The following is a 27715-nucleotide window of genomic DNA, read 5'->3' as shown; positions in this document are numbered from 1 at the left end:
AATCCCCCATTACTGACAAAGTTCTATGCCTGTCTTCCCAGTCATACTCCCAGGCTTGCTGACATACACATTGCACTCTCTCTGTCATTCTCAATTTACTTCCTCTTTCCCATGTCTCCCTCTTAAATCTGTTTAAAATCTTCAGGCAAATGTCCTGCCTTTCAGATTGCATCATGGTGCTTTCTAAATCTGTTTATTGATTTCCTTTCTTTTCTCCAAAGCATTAATCAACCTGTTTATATTCTAGTTTCATTAGCTGTATTCTTCTCCTCTTTGCTTCTTTTCTGTACTTCAGCAACTCATGCTTGTGTTTCTGTATCTCAGCAATCTCATATAGTAAAAGAACTTTTCCAGTGCTATCTGCAAAGCTTTTAACTTTCACTATTTTTTTAACTATTACAACTAATTATAGTAGGCAACTAAAGTAACTATAAACTACAGTAACAAACCTCTTTCAACCGCCACTGTGTCCATTCCATGCAATTTCTCTGCACAACTCCAATTCAGGAGCACAATTTCTTAATTGCAGTGTATTTGTGGAGGTGGGAAGCCTTCCAGAGTGCCATCTTTCCATACAAGACCTTATTGCCAATCCTTCATAAGCACTACTTACTAATTTTTGTAGGTTTGAGGATAGCAAAGTATCTTGAATACTATACAAAAGAAAATATTGTTTATGGGATTTGCCTTATGAAATCTGTTAATGTAAACAAACATTGCCATCTGAGTTGAATTCTTTCTTCTTGTACAGGTTATAATGGGGATTCTTTTCCCTCCCACCATCCTTTTCCTAGAGTTTCGGAGTTATGATGATTATTCTTACCAGACATCAAGAGAAAATGAAGAAGGCAAAGAAAAGGAGGAGGAGAATGTGGTCAGTAATGGAGATGATTAGGAAGTTCTAACATCTCAAGAATGCTCAGCTTTCTAACTTCTCTGATTATGCTATAGGTCACTCAGGTGAAAATTTCAAGTGCCTGTATTGGTTAAAAAACAGGGAAGAGTCTTGGGATTGTGTAGGCTGGATTCTCAGGGCGTGTAAATTATCTGTGTAGTTGCACAGATTTATGGAATCTTTATTTTTATATTTTTAAAAAGAGGTCTGTTCCTCAGAGGAGGCATCATCTAGTTAACAGATGGCTGGAGCTGTAGTTGAGGAAAAGCTACTATTTTTACTATTGCATATTGATGGAAACTGATGACTTTGGTCTTCCAGGATGCAAATGTGGATACAGGCTCCCGAAAAGGAGACGAAGAGAATGGAAATAAAAAACTAAAGAGTCTTCCAATTGGAACAAAGATCTATGAATTCTATAATGCACCTATTGTCAAATTTTGGTTCTACACAGTAAGTCATGATGATTAAACTGATAGTGATCGTTTTTTTCACACTTGTGAAACTTAAAGGATTCCAATGTAAAAATAATAACCAAGTAATAAATAAATAAATAGTACTGACTTTCATGGAATCTGATGAGTAAACCACTCCCTTTATTCAGAGAAAAATGCATAGACAGTGAAACAGAATGAATAACTGAAGCTTATGCTGTCATCCTCTAAAGCTCCTACACACTTTGAAGGAGGCCCTGTCTGGCTAATTATATGTCAAACTCAGTGCAAGCTTCACAATCCAAGTCACTCAATCCAAACTAGGCTGGATTCTCTTGCTTTCTAAAGGCTCTGGCTCCTGTTCTGTGTTGAAATATACTTCAGTATCAGTGCTTACCATTTGCTTTGTTGACAGTTAGGCTCAGATGAGTGCAGCCTAGATGGAAGCACAGATGCCAGTCTGCTAAGACTGAATAATTACTTTTTTAAAATTCAAATAATTAAAACCAATCTAAACTAAAAGATTTATTTTTGACAAGCATCTGATTATCTGTTTAGTGCATCAAGAATTATCTGATGCTAAACTCTGTTTTATTAAAACAGAAAAAGCATTCATGCTACTGCTCATAAATTTTGTGTGTGCCCTGTGACAAGGACACATTGGTTTCTTTTTTATTCAAAGTTACGGCTTCTGATACCCAATAAATCATAATATTATGTAGGTTTTTAGTTCTAGCACATCATAATCACAAAACACTATACTGGTTCCTTTCTGCTGCCTGTATTAATAATTTAAAAAGCAAAATTCCTATTTCATTTCGAACAAAAGTATTCAACATGGTTTCACAATGTAAAGAAATTACATTTTAGTAGATTATGAAAGCCCCAGGGACAAGGGCCTGATTTAGAGTGCTTTGGAATTGTTGTTTCGCTTCTTTCAACAAGTGAGATAATTCAGCTTCCTGGATCATATGTTCCGTGGCATCTGTCATTCCTTTAGCTGGTGGCGGCCTGTGGCCTCTGCCAGTGTGCATGGCAACTGTAGGAAGGGCATTGCAGCAGGCCTGCTTCCTGCAGAGAAGAAAATTCTTTTTCTTTTGCAAGTAAGGGTCTTCAATACCTGAATCTTTCACACATAGCCTCACTGTATGTGTTCATACATGTTTGTATGAATGTCACAATTAAGGCGGGCTTCGTGTTCATGCATTATGCGGGCCCCTCAGCTAAGAGGATTTTACTGCCTTCTGTTTGGTGTTTCTTCTCTGATATGATGATGCAGCCTTCTGTGCTCTTCCTGAATTAGGCTTCAGCAAGAAACTTGCTGCTGACACTAGGGGCTACTTAAAGTAACCAAAATATCTGCAAACCTACTGTTCATGCAGATGGGTATAGGAAGAGGTGTTGTAGGGACTGACATATGAAGTCTGTATACCTCTGGCTTCACACAAAGAGTATATTCTGCCTAGATGGTCTCAACCACATTATTACAAGGTGGAGAAAAGCAAGTGGCCTGTGTGGCTCTTTATTTCCCCTACCCCTCCAGGCAGGTGCTGCTCACAGCCCTGCCTCCCCATTTTGCTTTAGATCTGTTTTGAGATGGTGGGTAAACATTTCACATTGAATGTCTCATTCTTTAGGAAGCTCCATTTTCTCCCTGGAAAATTTTTTGGTTTGTTACTGCTTTGTTTCCTTTTTTTTTTTTTCAAATACATTGAATCCATATTGGTTTCTTAACTCTGGACTTTCAAGATCTCCAAAGATTTTAGTTTGGCTGGTCACCAAAGACTGCTGTGAGGCATGGAGACACCAGCGTCACCGGTTTGACATTTACATGAGTAGTTACAGAGCGATAGCTCTATTGACTTATACTAATAGTCCAGAACATCCTAATGGAAATTAGTGGAGACTATTTTTGTGTGTGTGTGTGTGTAAGTCGTCTCAAGACACTGAATACTGTCTAACTGTGGAAGGATCTTGTTATCCATCACCTAAAGTCCATAAACGATTTTTTTTTTTTTTTAGATATCATACCTCGGTTACTTGATGCTATTTAACTATATCATTTTGGTGCGGATGGAACGGTGGCCATCAGTCCAGGAGTGGATTGTCATCTCCTACATTGTGACGTTGGCTTTAGAGAAAGTAAGAGAGGTAAAGTCTGATTATACCAACATCTCATAATCCTTAAAATTAAGCTCACTCCTAGAGGTGGTAATGGCATGGACATGTGCAGAGGGTTGAGAAACCATACATGAGAGAGAAGATTCTCATATCCACAGAGTCCCAAAATGTCCATAACTGGAGAGAATTTCATTTATAACCCGTTCCCATACATTAAAACCTTCTCGTATTGGGCAAAAAGGTCAGGCAAAAATGCCCTGAGGTCAGTAGTCAAAATCAATGCTGTCATTCTCTCAGGTGTTGTCCTGGTTTCGGCTGGGATAATCGGTTCTCTTGAAGCTATGTTTTGGATTTGCGAGGAAAAAGATGTTGAGGACATACTGATGTTTTCAGTTGCTGCTAAGCAGTGAAGGACTGTTCAGCTTCTCGTGCTGGCCTGCCAGCGAGCAGGTGGGGGGTGCACGGGAAGCTGGGAGGGTGACACAGCCAGGACAGCTGACCCCAACCAGACAAAGGTATTCCGTACCATACGACATCATGCTCAGTAGGTAAAGCTGGGGGAAGAAGAAGGAAAGGGGGAGACGTTCGGATTTATGGCGTTTGTCTTCCCAAGTAATCGTTACGCATGATGGAGCCCTGCTTTCCTGGAGATGGCTGAACACCTGCCTGCCGGTGGGAAGCAGTGAATGAATTCTTTGTTTTTCTTTGCTTACGTGCATGGCTTTTGCTTTCCCTATTAAATTGCCTTTATCACAACCCATGAGTTTTCTCACTTTTACCCTTCCGATTCTCTCCCCTATCCTACCGGGGGGGCAGTGAGCGAGCGGCTGTGTGGTGCTTAGTTACTGGCTGGGATTAAACCACAACAGTGTATTTCCAAGGAAAGGCATGGCCATAACCCATGAAGGAAATCTCAGTAGGTACTGTCTTTTTATTACTGATGCAGTCCTTGATGAGAACTGCAGGCAAAAAGGTGTTTTGGGGAATTAGCCAGGAGTACTATCAGACTGATCTGATTACTTTTGTATGCGGAAGATAGCATAAAAACTTCCACTGTACTCACATGCTCTAGTGTTGTTTGCACTTGGCCTATCCATCTCTGATTCACAATTCCCGCATCTCATACTAACTGTATGTGGAGGCAAATATGGATGCCAAGTCAGTAAGCCAGATCTCCTGGTTTAAATGTTATTGATTAAAATGTACAACAAAAAAAGGCTTAATGAAGCCAAAACAGAAACAAAGATCAATAGAGGGGGTCCAGAGGAGGACCATGGAAATGATGAGAGTGCTGGAACAGCTCTGCTATGAAGAAAGGCTGAGAGAGTTGAGGTTGTTCAGCCTGGAGCAGAGAAGGCTCTGGTGAGACCTTATTGCACCCTTTCAATATGTGAAGGGGGCTTATAAGAAAGACAGAGACTTTTTACCAGGGACAAGGGACAACCTTTATAAAGTGAGAGAAGGCAGTTTTTGACTGGACATAAGGAAGAAGTGTTTTCTGAGGGTTGTGAAACACTGGAACAGGTTGCCCAGAGAAGTTATGGATGCCCCATCCCTGGAAGTACTCAAGGTGAGGTTTGACAGGGCTTTGAGCAACCTGATTTAGTGCAAGGTGTCTCTGCCCATGGCAGGGTGGTTGGACTAGATGATCTTTATAGGTCCCTTCCAACACAAACCATTCTATGTTTCTATGAAAAGGAAATTTTGCCTGCTAGTAAACTAAAAATACTGCTGCTTGAGACAAATTTTGCTACCAGTGGAGAGGGTCTCAGACACATATTGAATGTGACAAGATTGGTCTTTCTTCATGACCATTACTTCAAAAATGTAACTTGGAGTTTTTCCTAATGATTTCTTTTTTAAATTTTTTTTTAAATTTCAGATTCTGATGTCAGAGCCTGGCAAGCTGAGCCAAAAAGTGAAAGTTTGGCTCCAGGAATACTGGAATATTACTGACCTGGTGGCTATTTCAGTATTTATGATAGGAGCAATTCTTCGCCTACAGAACCAGCCTTACATGGGTTATGGAAGAGTGATTTACTGCGTAGATATAATTTTCTGGTACATTAGAGTACTAGATATCTTTGGAGTGAACAAATACCTGGGACCTTACGTCATGATGATTGGAAAGATGGTTAGTGCCTAAATTGCTGTAAATTATATATTTTGGAGTTCATGGGAAATTAAATTCAGTTCTGATTTTAAAAAGAGGTTTTCCATCTGAGCAGGACTCTGAATAAAGGCTGTGAAAAAGTTGCCGTGTGAATTTCACACACACACGAGATGAAATACTCTTGTTAATAATTTTGCTTGATTTGAGAGGGAATCTTTTCTCCTTTTTTCTTTTTTCTTTTTTCTTTTTTTTTTCCTTTTTCTTTTCTTTTTTTCCCTTCTCTCCTCTTTCTTCTTTTCCTCTTTTCCTCTTCCTTTCTTTTCCTTTCCTGTGGAAGCTTGTTCATTTTGCCTCCCTTCTGCCTCTCAAAGCCATAGCAATAACAGATGTTCGATACACCAGGATCAGCCACAAAACTATCAGTGGTGGACAGTAGATGATACGGCAATGATTATATCATCTCTTTGCAACCACAGAAGAGGTCTGTGCTGAAAGCACAGTATCGTGCACTTTATGCAAAAGAGGATAGGGATAGCAAAGATTTTAGCATTTTAACATTTTAGGTTTTTAAATATAAATCTAGCATTCCTTTAAATGGCTGTTTTTACTGCATTTTTATGTATGCTTAATTGATGAACGGTAGTTAAAGTCAAAGAATAATACGAAGAAAATTTTCCAGGAGAATGCATTTGTTCTCTTGATACTTTCTTGTTTACTTTAATGCATGCTGGCAAACAGACGTGCTGCTGCTGCTGTACTACGTGGTGATAATAAGAGCCTCTGTATGGTCATTCTGTGCAGATGATTGACATGCTCTACTTTGTGGTCATCATGCTTGTGGTTCTGATGAGTTTTGGAGTAGCCCGCCAAGCTATCCTGCACCCAGATGAGGAGCCATCTTGGAGATTAGCTCGCAACATCTTCTACATGCCCTACTGGATGATCTATGGAGAGGTGTTCGCAGACCAGATAGACCGTAAGAGTAGAATTCATAGTAAGAGTCTGTTTCCTGTTTCTGAGGCAGATGATCAGATCCAAATTAATGATTGCTTTTAATTTGGAAGTAGTGTTTTGTCTTTATGATTATATTGTTGTTGTTTCCTTGTGACAGACGCCAGAGAGAGAACAATTTTCTGTTCCCTACCTGCATGTCCTGTCTCTCCGTTCATATTCAAACTCAGTTAACACTGAGAGTGATACAGTTTGGAATACGCTCCTATCCAAGAGTTCTGAAACGTTCTTTTGAACCAATGTTTTACTAATAGCCAGTTCCAACAGAATTAAAAAATAAATACCTTGCACAGGAGATGAAAATAAACATATCCTTTCATCTCCAACTCGCAGCATGGGCAATGAGCTAATACATTTTTACTCCCATTGATATGTCTATCTACTTTCCAGAAATGTTTCCATTTAATGAATCATTCATGTTCTTCTTTTCTACACCTGTGGAAAAACAAAGCAAAAAGGAAAACTCTGCTTGATTAGCTTTGGATGTGGAAATTGCCTTTCTTATAGAAAAGATCCACAGTTTAAAAAAAAGAACTGTCAGTATTTTAGAGGAGATGGAAACTGTCATGCTACTGCTCGTTTTGTGTTAATATTTGAAATTTGTGCAGACAGTCAAACATGCAGCTGGCCTCCTCTAGCGTGTGTCACATAGTTCGCACTTTACATAACATATGCTGCTATTTCAGCATTGTGTATGTGTTGTTTCAACCATCTGCATATAACGACAAGTAGTAAAGTGGAAGGCTGAAGAAACTGAGGTCTAAGTTCAGCCAAAAAACATAAAGATCCATCATCATGAGAAACCTTTGTACCAAATGTAATTAAAGCCTACTTTAATTGCTTAGAAAGGAATAAAATGTCATTAGTCTGCTTCTGAACAATGTACACTGTTGCAAAGATCATATTATCTTCATTTTCCTTACAAATGTTTGTCTCATTAATGTACTTTATGATACAGTAAATTACTCTTGACAAATAGAAGGTCAAGCCAGTCATTTATTGTCTGATATTGCAGTTATCAATATCAATATCAGGCACATGTGAGCCAGGATAAGCTCAGTGTCTCTCAAGTGGGTTATTTCTCCCATGGGGAGGAATAGACTCTAAGAGGGTATCCCTTACCTTTGTGGCTCATAATGAGCATTCAAATCCTACTTCACTTTAAACAAAGGATATTTGCCAATGTGGACAGTTTGATTTCTTTATAAATCAAAGCTCACAACTTACCAAGAATACTGGTCTCTTTAGTGTAAGTGCTGTGCCAGGCTTCTCTCCTGCTTCCAGTCGTTTCTCAGTTACATGCTCAGCATCTTTTGAATTAGAAATCTTTCTTCAGCAATGCAAAAGATTTTGGGGAAAAAAAGTTTGGGCTTTCCAGTTACACAAGTTCAGTCCAGCTACTTGCTCCACTAACCTTCCCAGGTTGAAGTTTTGTTGTGTCAGTAGCTTAAACATAAGCTAACGTGGAAATGTGTGGTTTTGTTGCTTTTTTGATATTGAAATAAAAGTGGCTAAACAAGGAGTTTTACTGGTATCACTAGGCTGCATTATAATTATCCTGTAAATTTCTTATGTCTAGAAGTCTATGGACTGACTTCTGAAGTTCTTTTTGCTTTCAAGAAGAAATTTTCACTCTGATCTTTCTGTGGTTCTCTGTAAAGACACCACAAAAGCAACCTCCAAAGTCATTGGGGAGTGATTGCTATGGGCAGTCTAACCTGATTCTGTGTCAAGTACTTATGAGTAGTTTTGCCAAGGCCCATGAGTGCAAACAATTTATGGAAAAAGTATTACATAAAATTTTCCATCTGAAAGAAGGTAGCTGGACTTGTGTCAATAGTTTCACTGCATATCCTCTACGGGTGTCACCCTTAGGATGTCACCTAAAGATGAAGATCACAAATCACAGAACTGCTGAAGTTGGAAGGCACCTTTGGAGGTCATCTAGTTGAACTTCCCTGCTTAAAGCAGGATAAACTAGAGCAGGTTGCTCAGGGACTGTCCAGTCAGTTTTATAATATCTTGAAGGATGAAGACTGTGCAGCCTCTCTGGACAACCTGGTTTAAGTGGAATTTCCCATATTTCTGTCTTTGCCCACTGCCTCTTGTCCTTTCACTGGATACGACTGAGGAGTGTCTGGCTGTCTTCTTTACCCCCGCCCACCATCAGGTATTTATAACATTAGTAAGATCTCCCCTGACCCTTCTTTTCTCCAGGCTAAATGATCCCAACTTTCTCAGCCTTGCCTCATTTGTCAGATGCTCCAATTACCTTAATAATCTTTGTGACTGAAGTCTTTCCAGTATGTCCACATCTGATTTCTGTGGGGGAGCCCAGAACTAGACACACAAGTCCAGATGTGGTTTCACCAGAGCTGAGATTAATAATTACCTCCCTTAACTTGCTGGTAACGCTTTTCCTAATGCAACCCAGGATGCCCTTGTCTAGTTCACTCCGTTCAGAAGATGTCCATGAGCAAGAAGTTAATGGCATCTAGTACTCAACAGCAACATATTCTTAAACAATAGAGAAGCCTGGCTGAGTTTCTTTCAATAGTGTGATTTTTCTTACAATCACCATTTAGGGGTTGGCAAGCAAATATCCTTACTGGTAGTCAAAATGGGCTTTTAATGATACTGTACACTGTAATAACATCAGTATCATGACTGTTAACAGAAACATAGCTATTCAATAGGAACAGCTGAGATACTCAAAGCCAGGGTGGTTCTTAAAAAAGAAGAAAAAAAAAAAGAGGAGGAAATGTTTCCATAATAGCTAAAAGAATTATTTTGTGTGATAACTTTGAGTTGTTTTGTGTTCAAGGTGGCTGCCAGTTTTATTTACTTGCCTGAAATATCGTGTATATTTAAATGATCATCTGCCAGAAGCATTTTGTGATTTATTATTAATATCATGAATTCACTGCCATAAGTAACATTTGGGGAAAACAACATTAAAAGGAAATTGCAGAATGCAATGCATTTTTAACACAGAAATTGTTTCTAAGCATATGTATCTACTGTTCTGACATTTGAGTTGCTTATCTTTCTTGGCAGCAAAACTGTATTTTCAATCATCTTTTTTGGGTTTTTTTCCTATATTATTCTGTTGTTTTCTTTTTTTCTCTCCCCGCCTCCTTTTCTATGTTGTTCCTTTGGAATGCTGTTCAGTCTATGCCATGGAAATTAATCGTAAGTCTCTGCTGGAGAGTTGATTATCTCATTTAGCTGAATATGTTCATTAATCTTTTTCTTCACTAGATAATGACATTTTAATTATAGGGCTCATCCAATATTCAGGTGTGAATCTTGTTTTTCTACTGTAATAATTTCATTTGAAAAGAAGCAGAGGAAAAATATTTTATTTTAATACAGATTGCAGATCAAAAGTTTTAATTGAGCTTATGTGGTTGCTATGACTTGTTCTTAAGCACACTGACAGTAAAGTAATCTTTTTTTAAAATTATGATGTATGGTATAACTAATTCCCTTTGATTACCTAGATACAATGTTAGTGTTTCTTTAGCAGTACTTTCATTGGTCCATGTGGATACTCCTATGATTTGCTTGACTCTCCTGTTACACTTTTCTTCTGATAAACAGGAAAAATGTAGGTCTGATGTTTGAAAAGCAAGTAAAATACTTTTTATTAACCATAGTCTAAATATCACTTTTAGTCCACAGTAAATAAGTTTAATCTGTTTTCAAATAATCTGAAGTATTTTTCAGGTGAGGTTGAAGCATTGGATTTTTTGCAAAATGCTTGAAAATCCTGGTTTGCCTATTCACATAAACTAAATCTGTAATGAACTCATTGTCAGACTTCGTATTTATTAAGATTTCAGCTAAAGAACCTGTGGTTCATAAACACTTTATCTGCTACGAAATGGTTCCAAAAGTTAACCTTGTATTTGAAATCAGATACAATGGCACTGCACTTACAGACAGAACAAACTTGCTGCGTTTGCCCAACTCCAAGACAGCTCTTACGCCAGGACAACCTATATATTACTTCAGGCAATAATTTTATATCAGTTTGATCTATATTCTCAATTTTTGTCTCATTCTTACCAGTCTGTTTTTCTGTTACTGTATAGTTTTATTTTTATAATTTTATCTCTTTGGTTTAAATTTTTATCTAAAATTTAGAATATTGTGAGAAATAAGGGAAACAGAAATTGGCCAGAAAGCGGTGGCAGGGCCACCTGCTGGTAACATTAACAGCCCCAGCCAGGACAAGCAATAGTCTAGGATTCATCTAGGGAGTCCAGTCAGGGGCAAAAGGAGACAGGGGAGAGACAGAAGAAGGGTCCATCCAGGGGACAAAGACAGGTCCAGGTCCAAGGTCCATCCAGGGGACAAAGACAGGTCCAGGTCCAAGGTCCATCCAGGAGGCAGGGCTGAGACCTGCACACCTGACATAGCTCAGGCAGGTACAGGTATGCATAGGTATAGGTATAGACCCCAGATGAAGCTTGGCAGGTTCATTAAGGCCTCTTCAATACAGTCAGGGCCCTGATAAAAGTTTAATTTATGCTCAGCAATCTGAGACTACTAAGTAAATCCTTTTACCTTTGGCAAGGTTTGCACACAAGTTTGGCTGGAGAATTTTTTTAATTCCGCTATTATTGTGTACATATGCACATTAAGACCTTGTCCTAGACTATTACTATGAGAAGAAGAAAATCCATAGGAATTTGAAGAGAAAGCCACACTGAACAGTAAACTTGGAGCTGCCTCTCTGTTCACTATTATGGGAAATTATTTTTGTATGCTGTAATTAGAAGCAGAATTTGAAATAGAAATTATACATGCTTGCTACTGGAAATAAAATAACAAAGTTTGTTTAGCTTGGCAAATTCTATGCATGTCTCATCATTAAATAAATGTGAATAGTGTTTTTAAGTATAGGGCGATTTGTGAAAAACACCTTTCCTGTTTTTATTTCAGCTCCTTGTGGGGACAATCTTTACGATGATGATGGTAAACGCCTCCCTCCATGTATACCAGGGGCCTGGCTCACTCCTGCTATTATGGCCTGTTACCTCTTGGTAGCAAATATCCTGTTGGTAAACCTGCTGATTGCTGTCTTCAAGTACGTAAATGATCATGCAATATCTTTACTTTCTTATTGCTGAGATAAAGTTTCTGTGAGAGCCCATCAACTGATTTTGCAAGGGTTTGCATTCACACTCAGAATCTAATTACTCTATGAACATGAGTGATACATACTTGGAATAGTGTGTACACTGGGAAAGAGGAAAGGTTGCTTTGAATTCACCAGCAATTGCAGTAATACATATGGGAGAATCTGGCTACTTCCAGCCACCATTTAGTGGCTAGTGACAGGCCTCAATATTGCTCTGGAAAGATGAAAAACAGAATCCATTAAACCTGCTACATACGTGGTGGAAGCCCATGTAACCACTAGCAAATATGATTCTGCGATGGAACTGCAGGATGAAAATCTGAACATCATGAGCAGGAGGCATTTCCACTGTCACTACATCATCTGGCTTCTTTTTTATTTTTTCTTCTTCTTTTGCTTTTCTTTTAGGAAAAAAAAAGAAATTAGGGCCTTGCAGGTTTCTTATATGACCCAGAAAATGAGTCTATATTGCTTTGAACCAAAAGAAAGGATGGCTACATGTTGCCAATATCTATGGCCAGTCCAAGCATGTGCACTATGCACATTCTTAATGTTATTCCACAAATCTGTATTCAGACTTCTCTGGAGTAAAACTAAATAAATTTCTGCTGCTTGTTCTTTCTACCCACAGTTATGTTGCATGCTTTTCCTGCCATGACCTAGGGATAAATAAAAAATTTTTAAAAATTGAAATATCTACTTGCTAGTGAGACTTGCTGAACATACCACCTGAGAAAAGCAGGTGATCCATTTTTGGTGCCCATAGACATGTAGTATTGGAGGTCTTGTTGGCATAGGTAGCTGGTGTCACAACCACAAAAATAGTTCATCGTGTGCCCAGAAATCTACAGCTCACAAAGCCTGTCTTTCATTTGATGTATGTAGCTTAAAAGGTCATGAATTTTCAAGTGCTCAAATGCCAGTCACATTGCTAGGGGGAAGGGGAAGAATCTTACAATGGTAGCTATTATTGGCTGGAGGACCGAGGAATCAGCAGTTTGGGAAGTAGGTCATGCTGTTAACTCCTGCCATCCCAGCATGGTTGCAAGGGGGTGAGATCTAGCTGGGGAATTCCTGCTATGCAGAAGACACTGAATGAAGGCAGGTTGTCATTTATCATTGGTAAATTATCTCATGTATGCTTAGCCAAAAGAAACCAAAAGCTATGTGTACTGAAGAATTCTCTGGCTCTGAAGAGACGTTTTAACTGGTTATGTGAATGTAGATATTCTAAAGCACAGAAAGTTAGAAAAGAAGTGGACAGAAAATATAAAAAAGAAAGTGCCAATATCATCATCATCATAAAAGTGGAGTGAGCTGTCTGAGCATACTTTAAAATAGCTTGAAAAGCTTCGTCTAAGACAGAACATCACTCTGCTTTCTCTTAGTTGGTATTTCATAACCTTGACTATTGTTATCTCTGGATTGAACACTATCACTTACACTCCTTCATGGATCCCTCAGTGGATACTGAGTTACAAAATAAAACATCTTTATAACACACTTTATGTTGGTGTAGAAATGATGAGGCCATGGCTTCCAAGAACACATTCCTTTACAAGAATACGCACCATGTTTTCGAGCCAGAAGTTTGAGTGAATAAAGTTTCAATTTAGGACATTTTTTGAAAACTTGAAAACTCTTCCATGTAGATCAAGCTGATTAGCATATTAAATGCAGACCATGTAAAGCTTCTGGGTTTAGCATACAAAATAACCTTTCATGGATTTAATACTTTGTGCAATATCAAATACTGGCATGTGTTAAAAGAAATACTTTATAACCAAGACCCAAAATACCAATTATGTGATTCATAAATTGTGCAAGTTTCTTTTCACTAACACACTTTATACAGTAGGAGCAAACAGTCTAAGAGGAAGTGTGTTCGGAGTGGTGCATAAGGGATGCAGAGCACCTTCTGCTTTGCTACCCTCAAAAGGCGCAGTGAAATCATCAGTTCAGGTTAATCATCAGTTCAGCAAGTTCAGCAGCATCAACAAAGAGCTGAACCCAGCAAGTCATGTGGCCTTATGTTGTTATTTAGCTGCTACTTTTTTCAACATAGTACTTGCTCAGTGGTAAGTAAACTTAGAGGCCTAATAGAAACTGTATCTGTGTTCCCTTTCAGCAATACTTTCTTTGAGGTAAAATCAATATCCAACCAAGTCTGGAAGTTCCAGCGGTATCAGCTGATTATGACATTCCATGACAGACCTGTCCTCCCACCACCAATGATTATCTTCAGCCACATCTACATAATCATTAAACGAATCTGCTGTCGCTGCAAGAAGGGTGAAGGAGACCAGGATGAACGTGACAGAGGACTGAGTATGCAAGAAATCTTCTCTAAATTGAGCTCTCTGCACAACATTAGCAGAAAGCATCAGCTTTTCCAATGCTGAACTATTTTGTTCACGTTGACAGTCAAGTGTATTTACAGATGACAGTTTGGGACAAAACTTTTATCAGGTTAACAGCTCTTGAGACCCTTGGGCTCGTGAGAATATGCAATGCTGTGCTGCTAATGAAGACTTGCTTTAACATGCTCTCTTAAAACTGTGAGATGGCATCTACTTCATCCAGTTTTACCAAGTTCTAGTGAAATCCATGTGCTGGGAAGGGCAAATAGGAAACTGAGAAGAAGGGATTACAGTTTCAAATGTCATGTATGTCATGTAACGTCAGCTCTGTGATTGTAAGCAATCTGTGTCTAAGAGAATCCCCACTTTCATTTCTCCATATTAGAGATTTATCTGTCATTTCACAGGGGAACTGTGAGGATTCTTCTCCTAACATACCCTGTAATTATTGATTATTATTTTCATTATATGCCTCATTAAAATAATCAGATGCTTACAATTATCCCTGTATTTCTACATTTCACAGGAAACATATTTTGTAAGTAATTTTATTTCTGCACAATATGCTTCTGAGATAAAAAAGAGGAAAAAGGGAAAAAAGTAAATGTAACACTCCCTTCAAATAGATAAATTCAAATAAAGGATGAAATGTTCTGAATAGCTTCTATTTCCCTTGCATTTTCCTTACATGATTATAAATTTTTGAAGCTAGTATCCAAAGAATGTCTGGGAAACAATCTGTTACGTTACATTATCTGTTGCCTGTAACTGGCATCCTTTTAAGAACAACATTTGTATGAAGGAACAGTCAAATTGGCAGAGATTGCCCTAGTCTTTATCCTGTAAAATCTAGTCAGTTTGTTCAACACGTAGCACTGCTGTTTAAAAGTGCAAAGGTCATTGAGGAAATATAGCCCCCTGTGGATGATCATAAAAGCAGATGATGGTCATCATGGCTGTGGCCATCTTTGGCTAAGTGCTCATTCCCTATTTACAAAATCATCTGTTCATTTAGTGCAGGAGTTGAATCTGCAGTATCCATATGTCCAAAATAATCTGCTAAATTGGATTTAAATTGATTGCTGGAAGTTCAGAAAAAGGAAACTCATATTTTGTTCTTCTGTTTTGCACAGAGTTATTTCTGAATGATGAAGAGCTAAAAAAACTGTATGAGTTTGAGGAGCAGTGTGTAGAAGAATACTTCCAGGAAAAAGAGGATGAGCAGCAATCATCTAATGATGAACGCATCAGAGTTACCTCTGAAAGGTACCTATTTCAAGCAAAAAAACCCACACCACTTATCTGGAATAATATTTGCTTTTTTGTGTCTTTGTTGTAACCAAAGTTGAGTTCAAGTACAAAAGATTTAAACCTTGAAAGAAACAACCACCAATTCAGAAGCTGATCTGAATCCTGAGTAAATACCTATGCAGGTGCATCTCTCACAAGAGCAAGCTTTTTGTTGTTCCTACTGGTCTGTCACTAAGGCTGCTGGTTTGGTAGCTTTGGTATAAGAACATTTCTGTTCATGGTGAATTTTTTCCCTCTCACCCATCTGAAGATCACAGTTATGCTTTGTATCTGTTTGAGCAAGTTACTACTTGAGCTTCCAAGAGCTCATCCAACCATGAGAAATGTGTTGGAGCTTAATGACAAAAGCTCTGAGGATTTTTCCCTTGGAGCTCTGGTTTGCACTAGGGTCCAGCACTCACAGCTGCTGAATTTTAATCTTTGCTACAGATTCTCTTGAAAGCTTTGAACAAGACATTTAGCTTTTCAGTATGAACTTCCCCATTTAAAAGACAGGGAATATTCACATGTAAATCATTAAGCTATTCTGAGGACTAGGTAATGTTTGCATATTGCTGTGTAAGCACACAGTGATAATGGCAGCAGCACTTTTTTACGAGGTCACTTGGCAGGACTGTTCCCAAAGGCTCTGCCTATTCTGTTAGTAGTTCTAAGTAAGTCAAAGGATGGGGTCTTTTGTCACTTCCTTGAAATGATGAAAAATTCTCCCTGTAATGAAAATGATACACAGTTCAAACACCCTTTCACCTCATGGTATTTTGATGATGAACTACTCCGTATATATATATATGTGTCTGTCTTTTAACATTTCTTCTGAAGTAGCTCTGTGAGCCATATAATTCTTTAACGGATAAACATCTTTCTTTTGAAGGGAGGCCATGAACATCTTGGATTATTATAGGTGAAGTTTGAGAATAGAGAAGTAAATGAAATCTGCTATGTGTATTCAAATAGTTTCTACTGCACTATTTATCCATGGCAATTTGTCAAAATCCTAGGTATTGTGGCAGAGAATAAAGCAGGGCTGGTAAGCCTCACTGATTCACTATGGTTTCTGGCCACAAAGCAGATTTGCTGCTTTCTCATGGCTTCTTGCTCCAGATGCTTAGTCATCTTTTGTGTTTGAGAGCAAAAGAATGTTAATTTAATTTCCACAGTTCATTTACTAGTTAGTCACATTCTAATGCATTATTTTTATATGCATTCTTCTGGTACCATCACTTCCATTATGATATAAATGATAAAAGAAAATGGGAAGAAGTATTATTTTAATTGAACTAGACAATAATTCCACTCCCTTCGGCTGATACATAATTGAAAGTTGTTTCAAGAGCTAAAGTAATCCCCCTACACACCAGCGTATGTTCTCTCCCATACAGCTACAAAACCTGTTTTACAACATGCCTTGATGCTATTTTAAGTCATCCTGTGAGCATGTCATTAGAAAGTATTTTTCACGTAATTAATTGATGCTTCACAGTGAAAGAGGACAACTGAACGTGAAGTGGGTGGCACACTCAGAAATGTTAATAGTAGGCTATCCCTAAGGGCTGCAACTCTTATACTTTCCTGGCATGTAAGTAAGGGCAAAGTTCAAATAGCCCTCTAATATGGTGTATGGAAAGCATGGATAACAAGAAAATGCACATGCTTTCAATGCTACACCTCGGGAAAAAGAATAATGCATGACATATAGCACTAAATTCTGCCTTATGAAGAAATGAGTAGCTGGGTGCCTATAACAGGTTACTGCGCCATTCCACAGCTTCTGTTCTGTGCTTCCTCTTTTATATCCAACAGAGTTGAAAACATGTCTATGAGGCTAGAAGAAGTGAATGAAAGAGAACATTTTATGAAAGCTTCTCTTCAAACAGTTGACCTTCGACTCTCTCAGTTGGAAGAACTATCTGGTCGGATGGTGAATGCTCTTGAGAAGCTGGCAGGTATTGACAAATCGGAGCTAACATATACACGTTCACGGGCTTCGTCCGAGTGCGATGCTGCATATCTCCTAAGGCAAAGCAGCGTTAACAGCTCTGATGGCTACAGCATGTACAGATACCATGTCAGTGGTGATGAGTTAACATATGATGACAGTACCATTCCTATGTCACCAGCCACGGGATTGCGTAAAAAAGCACATTCTGTCGGTACCAAAGAAGATGGAGCAGACCCAAGGATGCTGGTTCCAGAACACCACACCAGTCTCCATTATACCTCTAGTGCTAATGCAGTCACCACAGCAGACCACAGTAAATCTACATTAGAAATTGCACAGAATGTTTCCAGACCCCATTCTGGTTCAGGTGGTTTTGGGGATGAACAGCAAGGGATTTGCAAGAGTGATGGAATGGCTCCTCAAAGTATAAACCAGATGGATGCTGTTACGAACAGCCAGCCAGTACCAAGATCAGATTTTCAGAACACTCAGTTAAAAGTAGAACGTACCAAGTTAGAAGCAACCATCTCTTATCCCTTGGACAAATCTAAAGCAATGCGCTATTTTCCTCCTGAAACATTCAGTGCTTGTCAAACCACTATGATGAAGTCAAGGAGTTTTATATTTGCACAGGGTGGGAAGCTGGTTGGAGGAGTTAACAACTGGACCACAGAGTATAGTACCATCATGGATCAGGTGTGCCCTTCTACAATTGAACAATGGGCCACAGAGTGGAAATACGAAGTTGAGCAGCAACTTTCTCAAGAACGTCCTCCAGAATACCCTGGTTTTATCTCTGAAGCAGAAAGGCAAGCAGAGCAGAAACAGTTACAGATGGACACAGATGACAGTGATGGCGGTGAAGCAGGTATGAGTGCCTCTTACACCTCTATGCCTGCCACTGTCAAAGCTGAGAAAGAGAATTTACTGTCAGTAAAGCCAGAAAGGACTTCTGGGTTCCCATCAGTACGGTCAAAGAGTTTGCACAGCCACTCTCGGAAAGCCAAGTCTGTAAAGGACAAATTAAATAGACCAGGACATGCCAGCAGCGTAACTAGTTTGGTGGTAGCGTTTGGCAGTGCAACAGAAGAACAGAAAGCTAGGCAAGAAAATGCATCCACAGAAACTGAATGTTAAAGAAGTGGCTTACGCCCTCTGTTTTAATGACAATTAAGAAAGCATCATGACTAATTGAACAAAATATGGATTTTAAAATTAATTTCTAAAGAATTGTGCATATATTTGTTTCTTTTCATTTTTAACTTAATAGATATAAGTTCTGTTCTTAAATAAATGTTTTGCTCGTTCAGGTGAAAGGGAGGTGTTCTCTCAGGGGCAGATAAAAAGTAGGTACAGTCCACAGATGCCAACAGTATAGATCTGTCTTTGTTCCATTTCAACCGCCCTCATTTACTGACAAGCTCTTTATAAAAGCTCTTGAAAGAAGGACAATATAATCATGTAATAATTTAGAAAATGTTTTTTCTTCTTTTTTATCAGAAGACTTTTTAAACTGAACAAATTTTTAACCAGCAGCTGGTTTCTTTGTGGCCATTGTGTTTTTCAGATCAAAACAAAATTGTTGGAGGCAAGGAAAAATTATGCAGTCCCCTTCTCTCACTTCCGATTTCATGCATACTTCTTAGCTCCTCTTTCAGAAAGGTATAACGTAGCAGTTTTCATCCACTAAAATAGGTTTGAGTGGCAAAATACAGTTGTGTTTGAAGAAACCTGACCTGGCAAGCCATGTGTAGATATATTTTTGACCTGTCCTTGAACTTAATGACAGAATCCTGCTTTCAGGATCATATCTGACCCCATCCCAAAGCATGCTGACAGCCTTAAACTGTTGAAAAACAGTGATCATTGTTTCAAAATGTTTAGGAGATTTTAAGTATACGAAGTATACGGAGATTTTAATTATATGAATACAAGATCTGCATTAGTGTTTTGTATAAATGGGCATTGCAGTAGAAGTCCATGTAGAGTGAGAATCTGGATTTTATTAAATGCTTGCAAGGGAAAACAAAACAAAACAAAACAGGAAAGGTGTTCTGATTGCGTGAGATCAAAATGTAGCCAATCTGTGTTTAAAGCAAAGCTACTGTGACAAATCCATCTTTCATTTTGCAATTTCATTATGATGACACATGAGGAACAAGGAATGGTTTCTAGGAGTCAGTCTAAACAAAAAATAGTTTTTCCATGTGGGAATAGAAATTCCATACATTTTCTTGAGTAAATTTCAAAAACAAATGTCAAAGGGAAAAAAAGTCTCTATAGCAGAAGTGTTTTCTATCCCTCAACAACTAAGACTGGAAATCCACATCTATAGTTAAAGCTTGCCAGCACACTTGTTGCAACAATGGCATTCGAAGTACTAGGTTTTGATAGTTTTCTTCATAATAGTATGAGATTATTTGCCTCATTCTTCTCTGTTACCTTTTAGGAATTTTGTTTTCCCAAATATTCAGCAGCTCTCTTTGCAGGGGATGTATACCATTGAACAGAGAAGAAAGAAAATGAGTTAAAGGCATGTTACTTGTTCACAGAATACTGGTCAAAAGTTTATGCTTAACTTACTAACCATCAGGACTTATTCATACACTATTTTGAAAAGACAGATTTCTTTTTTTGCCCCCACCATCAGCTCCACAGTATGTAGGTCTCAGTATCTCCCTTGGTAATTCTGCCTACAGCATTTTGAAATGCAGAGGTTGATGGAAGACTCTACAAATGCATTGATGGCATCAGCTTTTTATTGTTTGTATTATATTTTCGTACTCCATCCATACTTGCACCTTGAAGTACTGTTACCATACTGAATGATCATGCTAACTGCATAGGCATTTCTGAAAGCTCAGTCATCATTTACTATGGATTTTTGATAGCTTGGTTTTATTAGCAGGTTTACTGGTTTCACTTGTTGTCAGAACAGTGTTGACATTTTGCTTTTCATGTGGGCTTCTCTTTTATTCAACTTTAGGGAACTTGACATTTTGTAAAAACAGAATGACATTTGAAATTGTTTCACTTCCATGTTTACTTCTTTGTTAGCATTCTATGCAACTACATAGCCATTTTGTAGGTGTGGTTTAAATAGCCTCCAATTTGCCAATGCCTTTTTATTGTTTGCCTGCACACTCACCAGAAACGGATTCATTAACAAACACAAAGGGATGCAGCTTTTCAGCACTTTGCTAAACAAGCATTATGCATTGTAGAACAAAATACAACGTTGCGTACCTCTTGTTACATCGTCTTTATAAAATGTGTGTTAAATCATGCTCTGTTTGACCGGGTTTTTTTTAGCATTTACACTAGAAATTTATCAGCTATCATGTAGATTTCAAACTAAAACATTTAACCTCTGTATTTTCTTCCTTTGTGTAAAAATATTTATAAAGAAACATGAAAAAGATGTGAAAGGAATTCAGTATAACAAATTTTTCACTACAGTGATATCAAACCACTTCACTTATCTGTTTCTTCTTATAGAGTGCACGGGCTGAACATTTTCTGAGCAAAGTTTCTTTTTTAACATTTGCCAGTATTTTCCATAAAATCCTCTATACAGTGACAACTTTATAAGGCTTGGATGTTTCCTGTGCATAGCGTGAACTGAAATGATAACCCCTCTGCCATTAAATGTGAAGTAACTACACTGACTTTGGCAGAGTTTAGACATACAGCCATTTTAATAAGACTTAAATGTGGCTTTGTATGTGCGTAGAAGACTGATAGTAGATTTGGAGCCCACTAAACAGAATAATGATGAACACATTTGCACGTCTGCCTACATGCTTTCTTGAATACTGGCTGAAAGGATGCAAGCGCAGGATTTGCATTTCTGAAGAGGCATGTTTAATACTGCCCTTTAGAAAGATACATCCCTCCTACTGCTGAGTATGTGGTGACTCCACAGCAGTGTCACTGTGAATTCCACTTACCACTTCTTATTATGTGCTCGACCTATACTGAACCAGGTCAAGCCTAAAGAGTATGTACTCTAAGCCTGTGTCTGTGCAGAGACACTACACTGAGGTAATTTTAGTTTGCTCATCTTACAGTACCCTAGCTCGCTCAAGGCAAATGTTTTAAACACAGTGACTAACTGTAATATTCACATAGGGAGGTTCTTAACTATACCAGCTGATTCTGCTAATTACCCCTGTTAAAATTGCATCATTCTGGGACTAGCTTGACTTTGCTCTTGCAAGCCTCTCCTATTGCAGAGTCACTCTTTCCATTTTGGACACTGGATTTTGACACCTGAGAACCAAGAAAGTCCATCTTCCATATTATTTAATAATGAATTAAAGTAGGCATTGAAACCTTCCAACTACGTTTTCTCCACACTGCTTCTTTGGATGCTTTCCTAGGTTCTGGGCTTGACTATGATCTTTGGCAAAATGCGTATCTGTCCTTCTAAATAAAAATTAAAAGAAGTATCTGTAAGGCCTTGTGAGAAAACAGGAACATGAGGAGGGTGCATGACCAAGGATGTCAACAGGATTATTTCATTAGATCTGCAAGATCCACAGGATTGTGCCGTTACAGGTGTTCTGGGTAGTTAATCCACTGACACAAAGCTGGTTTGCTGCCAAGCACTTGTTGTGGAGGAGGTGAGTTTTCTGAGCGACAGCAGCACTTGGACATGGTGCTGGGGTTCCACCTAGTAGGGCCACTGCCAGCATATCACTTCTGCACCACTGTCCTGTCTGGCTGGTCACTTCTAATTTAATTAGTGTTACACTCAAAAGCTTGTTATGAGCAAAAAGGAGACATACCTTGTATGTAAAGTCAGGAATTTATTGTTAGTGTAACAATTTTTAACAGTCTAATATATGAATTATTATTAGTCTAGATCTAGTTACAAGAGAGGAGAGACAAGAAGAGAGGAGAGAAAAGAATACTACTATACTACTACAGGAAAAAAAACACAAGGTAAAATTGATAGATGCACACTTCCTACTATCGATCCCTTTTTTTCTTTTATGTTATACTCGCACCGATCCTCTGGGTCTAATGCTCACTGGCTGCAGTGGGGGTAGTGAGGAAATATTGCCATCATCCCAGGTCCTTTGCTAGGATGAGCACTATCTTGATGTTGTTGGTTTCTTGTTCCTTATTTTTTGCTTGCTTAAGGACATTTTTATGTTTGCTACCAACTTTATATCTTTTTTCTTCATCGACCTTCAAATCCTACAATTACACCTGAATTTCCTAGTCATTAGAAAAATTGCTTTCGCAGCTAAACAAACGAAGGCACTACTCGAGGCAGGTTAAGGCAAGCTCAGACAAAGCAATCCTGACAAGCCTCAGTCCTGAGCCTTACAAAGTCAGCATAAAGCCTGTGGCCTGTTAAGAGCAGTGACAATATTCTATTTACTGGGCTACCAGGCTACATTAGCCATAGAAGTGTTTTCCTCTCACTACAGCCATTGCAGATATATGGTCTACTGAGTGCAGTGGCCACCTGAGCTGAATATGTCACCCTAATTGTGGATTTTAATCCCCCATTGGGATCCAGCAGCAAGGCAAAATAGATGTAAGTACCTAGTTGATATTGCCATTTAATGCCCATTTCAAGTACTGCCAGGGTCCAGGGGGCTGGGGTAGTCAAAAAACAGTATACAGCAGTACTGAAGGCTGAGAAACCACAAGTCTTGGGCGAAGTGAGAAAAGAACTACAGATTTCCTTAAAACTGCAATCTTCTTTTCCTTTTTTTCAACTTTTAGCCTTATCTGGAGAAACAAAATTTGATATGGCAAAGTGGTGCTTTATGGTTGATGCCCTGTATCTTTACAATGGATGTAAGGTATGTCTTGATAATAGGCTTTAAATTATTCTTTGCAGTTGTTCAGCCAAAATATTTTAAGTGTTTGTATCCATCTTTTGCTTGGTGTTAAGGTTGATGAAAAATGAGTTGCATAATTTCATCTGCCTGCTCCTCTTTTGTCTCTACAACATTAAAACCCCTATGAAGCCTCAGTGCTTCATCATGTGTGATTCTAGATGCAAGCATCTCGCTCTTCTTGCACTAATTGGACTGCTATGCTCAGCAAGATATGATCTGAGCAGACCAACAGCCTTCAAAATGGCCATGGAAAAAGACTGGATTCTAGTTTAGGTCCAGAGCACTGATAATCTGATAGTCACTATCACAATACCTATGTAAAATAGCCCAAACCAAGGTGGAGCATTGTACCAATGAATAGCTCCAAATAACTCTAGGCAAGTAATACCTATGTAATGATTAACAACAAAAGGTACCCTTATGTAACATAGCAAAGTTCAACATCATCGAATCTCCACACTGAGAATTCTACCTTCACTTCACAGATACATATTGAAAAGGAGGCTTTTTTTTCCTGAGACACCCCAAGAAACTAAAACCTTTGCATAATTTTAATATCTTTTGTATATTTTTGGCCAAGACTATCAAAGTTGCTGGTTTATGTAAATAATCACATTTTAAATATTCTTCTATTGGATCTTCATCAAGGACACTCAGGGAAGAGATTTTTTTTTTTCAACTGCTTAATAATTTTAAGGCATAATGTTTTTCTTCTATAAGAGGTAATACAGACCTGTACGGCTGGCTTCCTCACAAGTCCCCAGCAAAAGTTCCACGCTTCTGAGTGCAGGCTGTGCCAGCTTGGGTGTGCAAACTATTGAGTGCACAAGTAGGGAGGCATCCAGGTAAAGTAATAAACTGTAATGCTTTCAGTGAAAAATGGAACAGACTTTCATCAGTGAATCCCTGACTTTGCAGACTTGCTATGTACGTGCTGTAGCTCAGGGCACGTAGCTCGGCTGTGAAATAAGACAACACGTATATCATTGTGTCTTGGAGTTCAAACCAATAACTGAACCATTCTTGAGAAAGTTATGAAAACACCTAAGTTGCCATAGAAATACAGGCCTGGAAGAGATCATCTACACTGAGGCAAGTTCAGCAATGTCAACAGCATCAGTGGCAGATGGTGGTTTAACCTGTTTTTTCAACATGTCTAATGAAAGCCATTCTCTAATCTGCTGAGAGATCAAAAGGGACCACTACGAAAATCTGTTCTGATTTAACCCTAGCCCTCATGCATTGCTCAAGCCAAAGTACTTCCCCAACTACAGAGCTGTCTTGTGAGGTTGTACCAGAATTTTTAGGAAGATGATACCTAATCTGATATGCAGTAAATACAGCAGGTTATGCACCTTTGCCAAGCAGATGATTATCTTCACTGTTACAAACAATTTGCACTGTATGTAGAAAGAGGCCCCAGGAAACTGCCACGCAGCATGTGGGGTGTGATACCACCAGGAGAGCATGTCAAGCTGATTCTGGGAGGGCCATGACAGTGGGCAAGTGTAAGGGTCATGGTCAGTCTAGCACAAAGGATACTGAATAACTTAACATTGAGGCAAGGAAAATAACTGCACTGAGTAAAAAACTACATTTTTTAAATTATGAGAATAAAAATAGACATCTGCAGTATTTTCAATTCAGCTGGCTTTGTTGCATAGCTAGCTTCCCACCATTCTTTTAAGACTGTTCTCATACAACAAAGGCATTCTCAGAAACCTCTGTTTTAGCAGAACTGTTTGAAAAAAGCGAGCAAGTGAGGCAAGCCAGGACGGCTGGAGATGGGCAGGCAGCTGAATGCATTGCCAAAAAGGAGTCAGGGGATCCAGAGGATTTCCCTGCCTGTCCTAAACCCCCTGCCCCTGCCCCCCCCTCCTGCCTGCCTAGCCTGACCTGCCCAGCCTGCCCTCTTGCCTTGTCTGCCCTGCCTTGTCTGCCTACTCTGCCTTACTTACCTGTCCTGCTCTGCCTGTCTCCACTGCCTGCTTGAATCCCACTGCAAGTTGTGGCAGAATTAACTTGCTCTTCCAGAATACTCACTTCTGTCAAATCAGCTTTCTCCTCCCACCGGTATAAAACTCATACAGTGGCAACTTGTAACCAGTTCCAACAACAATGCTCACAAATCTTGTGATCTTATGTTTATGGAGAGCTTAGTTTTGATTTTGTTTGTTCCTTTTCAGAACGGTACTGCAGTTTAAATGTGACAGTGCAGTCCTTAATGGAAATTTGTGCTATCCTATGCTCATTCCCTTAGGAGTAAGATTCTATTTGCAGCCACCCCTCAGAAGGCTCTGAGCTGATGCAGAAACGCTCTTGTAATTCTGATGTAGTATAAATAATTGTCATTTTTATTAACACTGACTAATTTTTTAAATGCAATTTCAAGCCTAGCTGATGTGGGCAGTTTGTGCCTTCCTTGCTCCCTTGCTTTCTCTTCCCCCATTTCTGATTTTAATTTCCTTTCAACAATGTTCTGAATATGAACACAAAACTTTAAAGAAGAAGAAAGATGAGGGCATGTCCCGCAGTATTTCTCACTTGCCAAACATCCAAGGGATTTAGCTTGTGAAAGGAATAAGTCACCAGCAGGAGAGGAGCTGTAGCTTATTCTCGCAGCACTGTTGGGCACTCAGTGTTACACCACCAGCAGCTTCCGCAGCACAGTGCACCTTCTAAAATGGAGAGGGGCTGAGCTTGAGGCCATGCCAGCCTGAATAATGCCACTTAGACAATGATGTTTGCAGCATAAAATAAAAGTTTTATATGTGAAAAAACAGGATAAAGTGAAGGGAACTGTCTGCCTTGGGGAGATGGGACTCTTGTGCAAGGAGGTGCACTTGTTTTAAAAAAAACCTACACGATGGGATTGTTTTTATCTTCTCCACCTGCAAGTCCAAGAGTAGTGTGTGGTTATAGAGATGCTTGCTGGCATTCTCTCCTGGGCTGTTGAATAGCTTTAAATGCATGCACGCATACTTCTTTCTTCAACCTAGGCAGGTGCCAGTGGGTTGTTTCTCTCCTCACTGTTCAAACAAACCTCCCTGCTGGCATCAGTGGGCCATCTCATCTAAGTCAGGGAATCCAGATCGTGCCCTAAAGTCTGTTCTTTCATTGAACATCCACCCTCTGACTTCACCAGAAATTCCCAGGGGGCTATAATGCAATGTAATGTGTTTCCTGTTACTGATAGTAAGGGAAGACCTTGACCCTGTAGCTGATGCTGGGTGCTGCATGTGTCATTTTGTGTCTAAAAATGCATCTGTTTTTCTGGAGTCTTCCTGTTCTTTACTGTCTTTATATCAGGGTGACCTTAGTAGCAGGCCTTTACTGATGTTATCTTGCGTGTGAGCTGTATAGAAAAATGACAGCATGCTGACCAAACCCATGCTTTTTAATGAGGTGAGGCTACAGTGCCCAAATACCAGCAGTTAGTTTGGCAGGTCCTGGTCTTCAACTCTTGCCCCTAAACCATGGGCCTTGCAGTGAACTACACTTGGCTCCTAGCTGGAACCATCGCTGTGGTGCACCAGCCATAGGGGGATCACCAGCAGGCACAGGAACCAGCAGCCCTTCTTACCCTACCTGAGGCATCAGACCTGGCTTCAAACTCTGGAGAAGCCTTGCTGGTTTTACCCAATTCCTTCATGCTTGGAACACCAGCAGGGCAACCCAGGCTCTCCCCCTTCCGTAGGTCTCACTCCCGACAGACCTGTGTGGTCTCACTCTGGGGCTCTTGATTAAACCACATTTCTGTCCAAACTGCTGCTTCTTGTAGGAGGTCTTTCCACTGTGGAAGGCAAGTTCATTGCAGTCAGTGCTCACATAAACATCTGCAACATGGACGTTTAAGGGTGCCAAGGGCCACTGAACAAACGTGAGTAGTTACTCAGTTTCCTACTTCTCAAAAGAGATAGCAGTTTAGGTGGGCAACTGTGTTATTTCCATGTTCTAGAGAAGCTCAAGTGAGCAATCCATGAGTGCCTGGAAAGCCTAAGGAAAGGGAATTACGTGGATGTTGGATCTGCATCCACTTCAGCTGTCAGCACAGTTACAATGATGAGCAAGAGGGTGCCTGTGTGGCAGCAGCCTGGAGGTTTCACCCATAGATCACATACATTCCATGGCTGTAACGTGAAACACATTGTATAAAAGGTGCCAGTGAGAAGAACTTGGCAGTGGTAGAGCTGGATTTTCACTGCTGAGCCCCTGGGCGGCAACAGAAACCTGCCTTTGCAGGCCCCATGCGGAGGTTTCCAACTGGTTCAGAGGCCAAAGCTGTGGAAATCCTCTGCTTCAGTCCTCATTTTAATGTCGCCCCCTCCGCAGGCCCCTGTATTTGCGATTGCTTCTCTCTCATGAAGGCCCGGAAGAGACGGTTTCTCGCCACTTGCCGAGGGCAGGGCCGAGCACAAGCTCCCACCCGCGGGGTCCTGGCCTGCCCTCGGGAGGCTCCGCCCCCGGGTCGGGACGGGCTGTGAGGGAGGTCTCCCAGGGAATCGGGAAGAGTGGCTAACC

General features: G+C 39.6%; 1 protein-coding gene across 1 annotated transcript in view; it reads left to right on the top strand.

The window, feature by feature from the left end:
* TRPM1 (transient receptor potential cation channel subfamily M member 1) overlaps positions 1–18562 on the top strand; it is a gene marked incomplete at its 5' end in the record, with an annotated part of 121946 nt that extends 103384 nt beyond the window's left edge. Inside the window, 10 exons of the mRNA XM_082005080.1 lie at positions 752–874; positions 1217–1348; positions 3352–3480; positions 5333–5584; positions 6365–6557; positions 9746–9766; positions 11525–11669; positions 13852–14051; positions 15217–15349; positions 17195–18562. Of these exons, the coding sequence (XP_081861206.1) occupies positions 752–874; positions 1217–1348; positions 3352–3480; positions 5333–5584; positions 6365–6557; positions 9746–9766; positions 11525–11669; positions 13852–14051; positions 15217–15349; positions 17195–18470 (2604 nt within the window). The 3' untranslated portion in view covers positions 18471–18562. The remainder of the gene's footprint in view (positions 1–751; positions 875–1216; positions 1349–3351; positions 3481–5332; positions 5585–6364; positions 6558–9745; positions 9767–11524; positions 11670–13851; positions 14052–15216; positions 15350–17194) is intronic.
* Positions 18563–27715: the final 9153 nt, after the last annotated feature.

The sequence above is a fragment of the Phaethon aethereus genome (genome assembly GCF_964289735.1).
Source record: "Phaethon aethereus genome assembly, chromosome: 12".
Taxonomy (NCBI): domain Eukaryota; kingdom Metazoa; phylum Chordata; class Aves; order Phaethontiformes; family Phaethontidae; genus Phaethon; species Phaethon aethereus.
The sequence above is the reverse complement of the archived record's forward strand: the minus strand, read 5'-3'. Positions and strand labels throughout refer to the sequence as shown.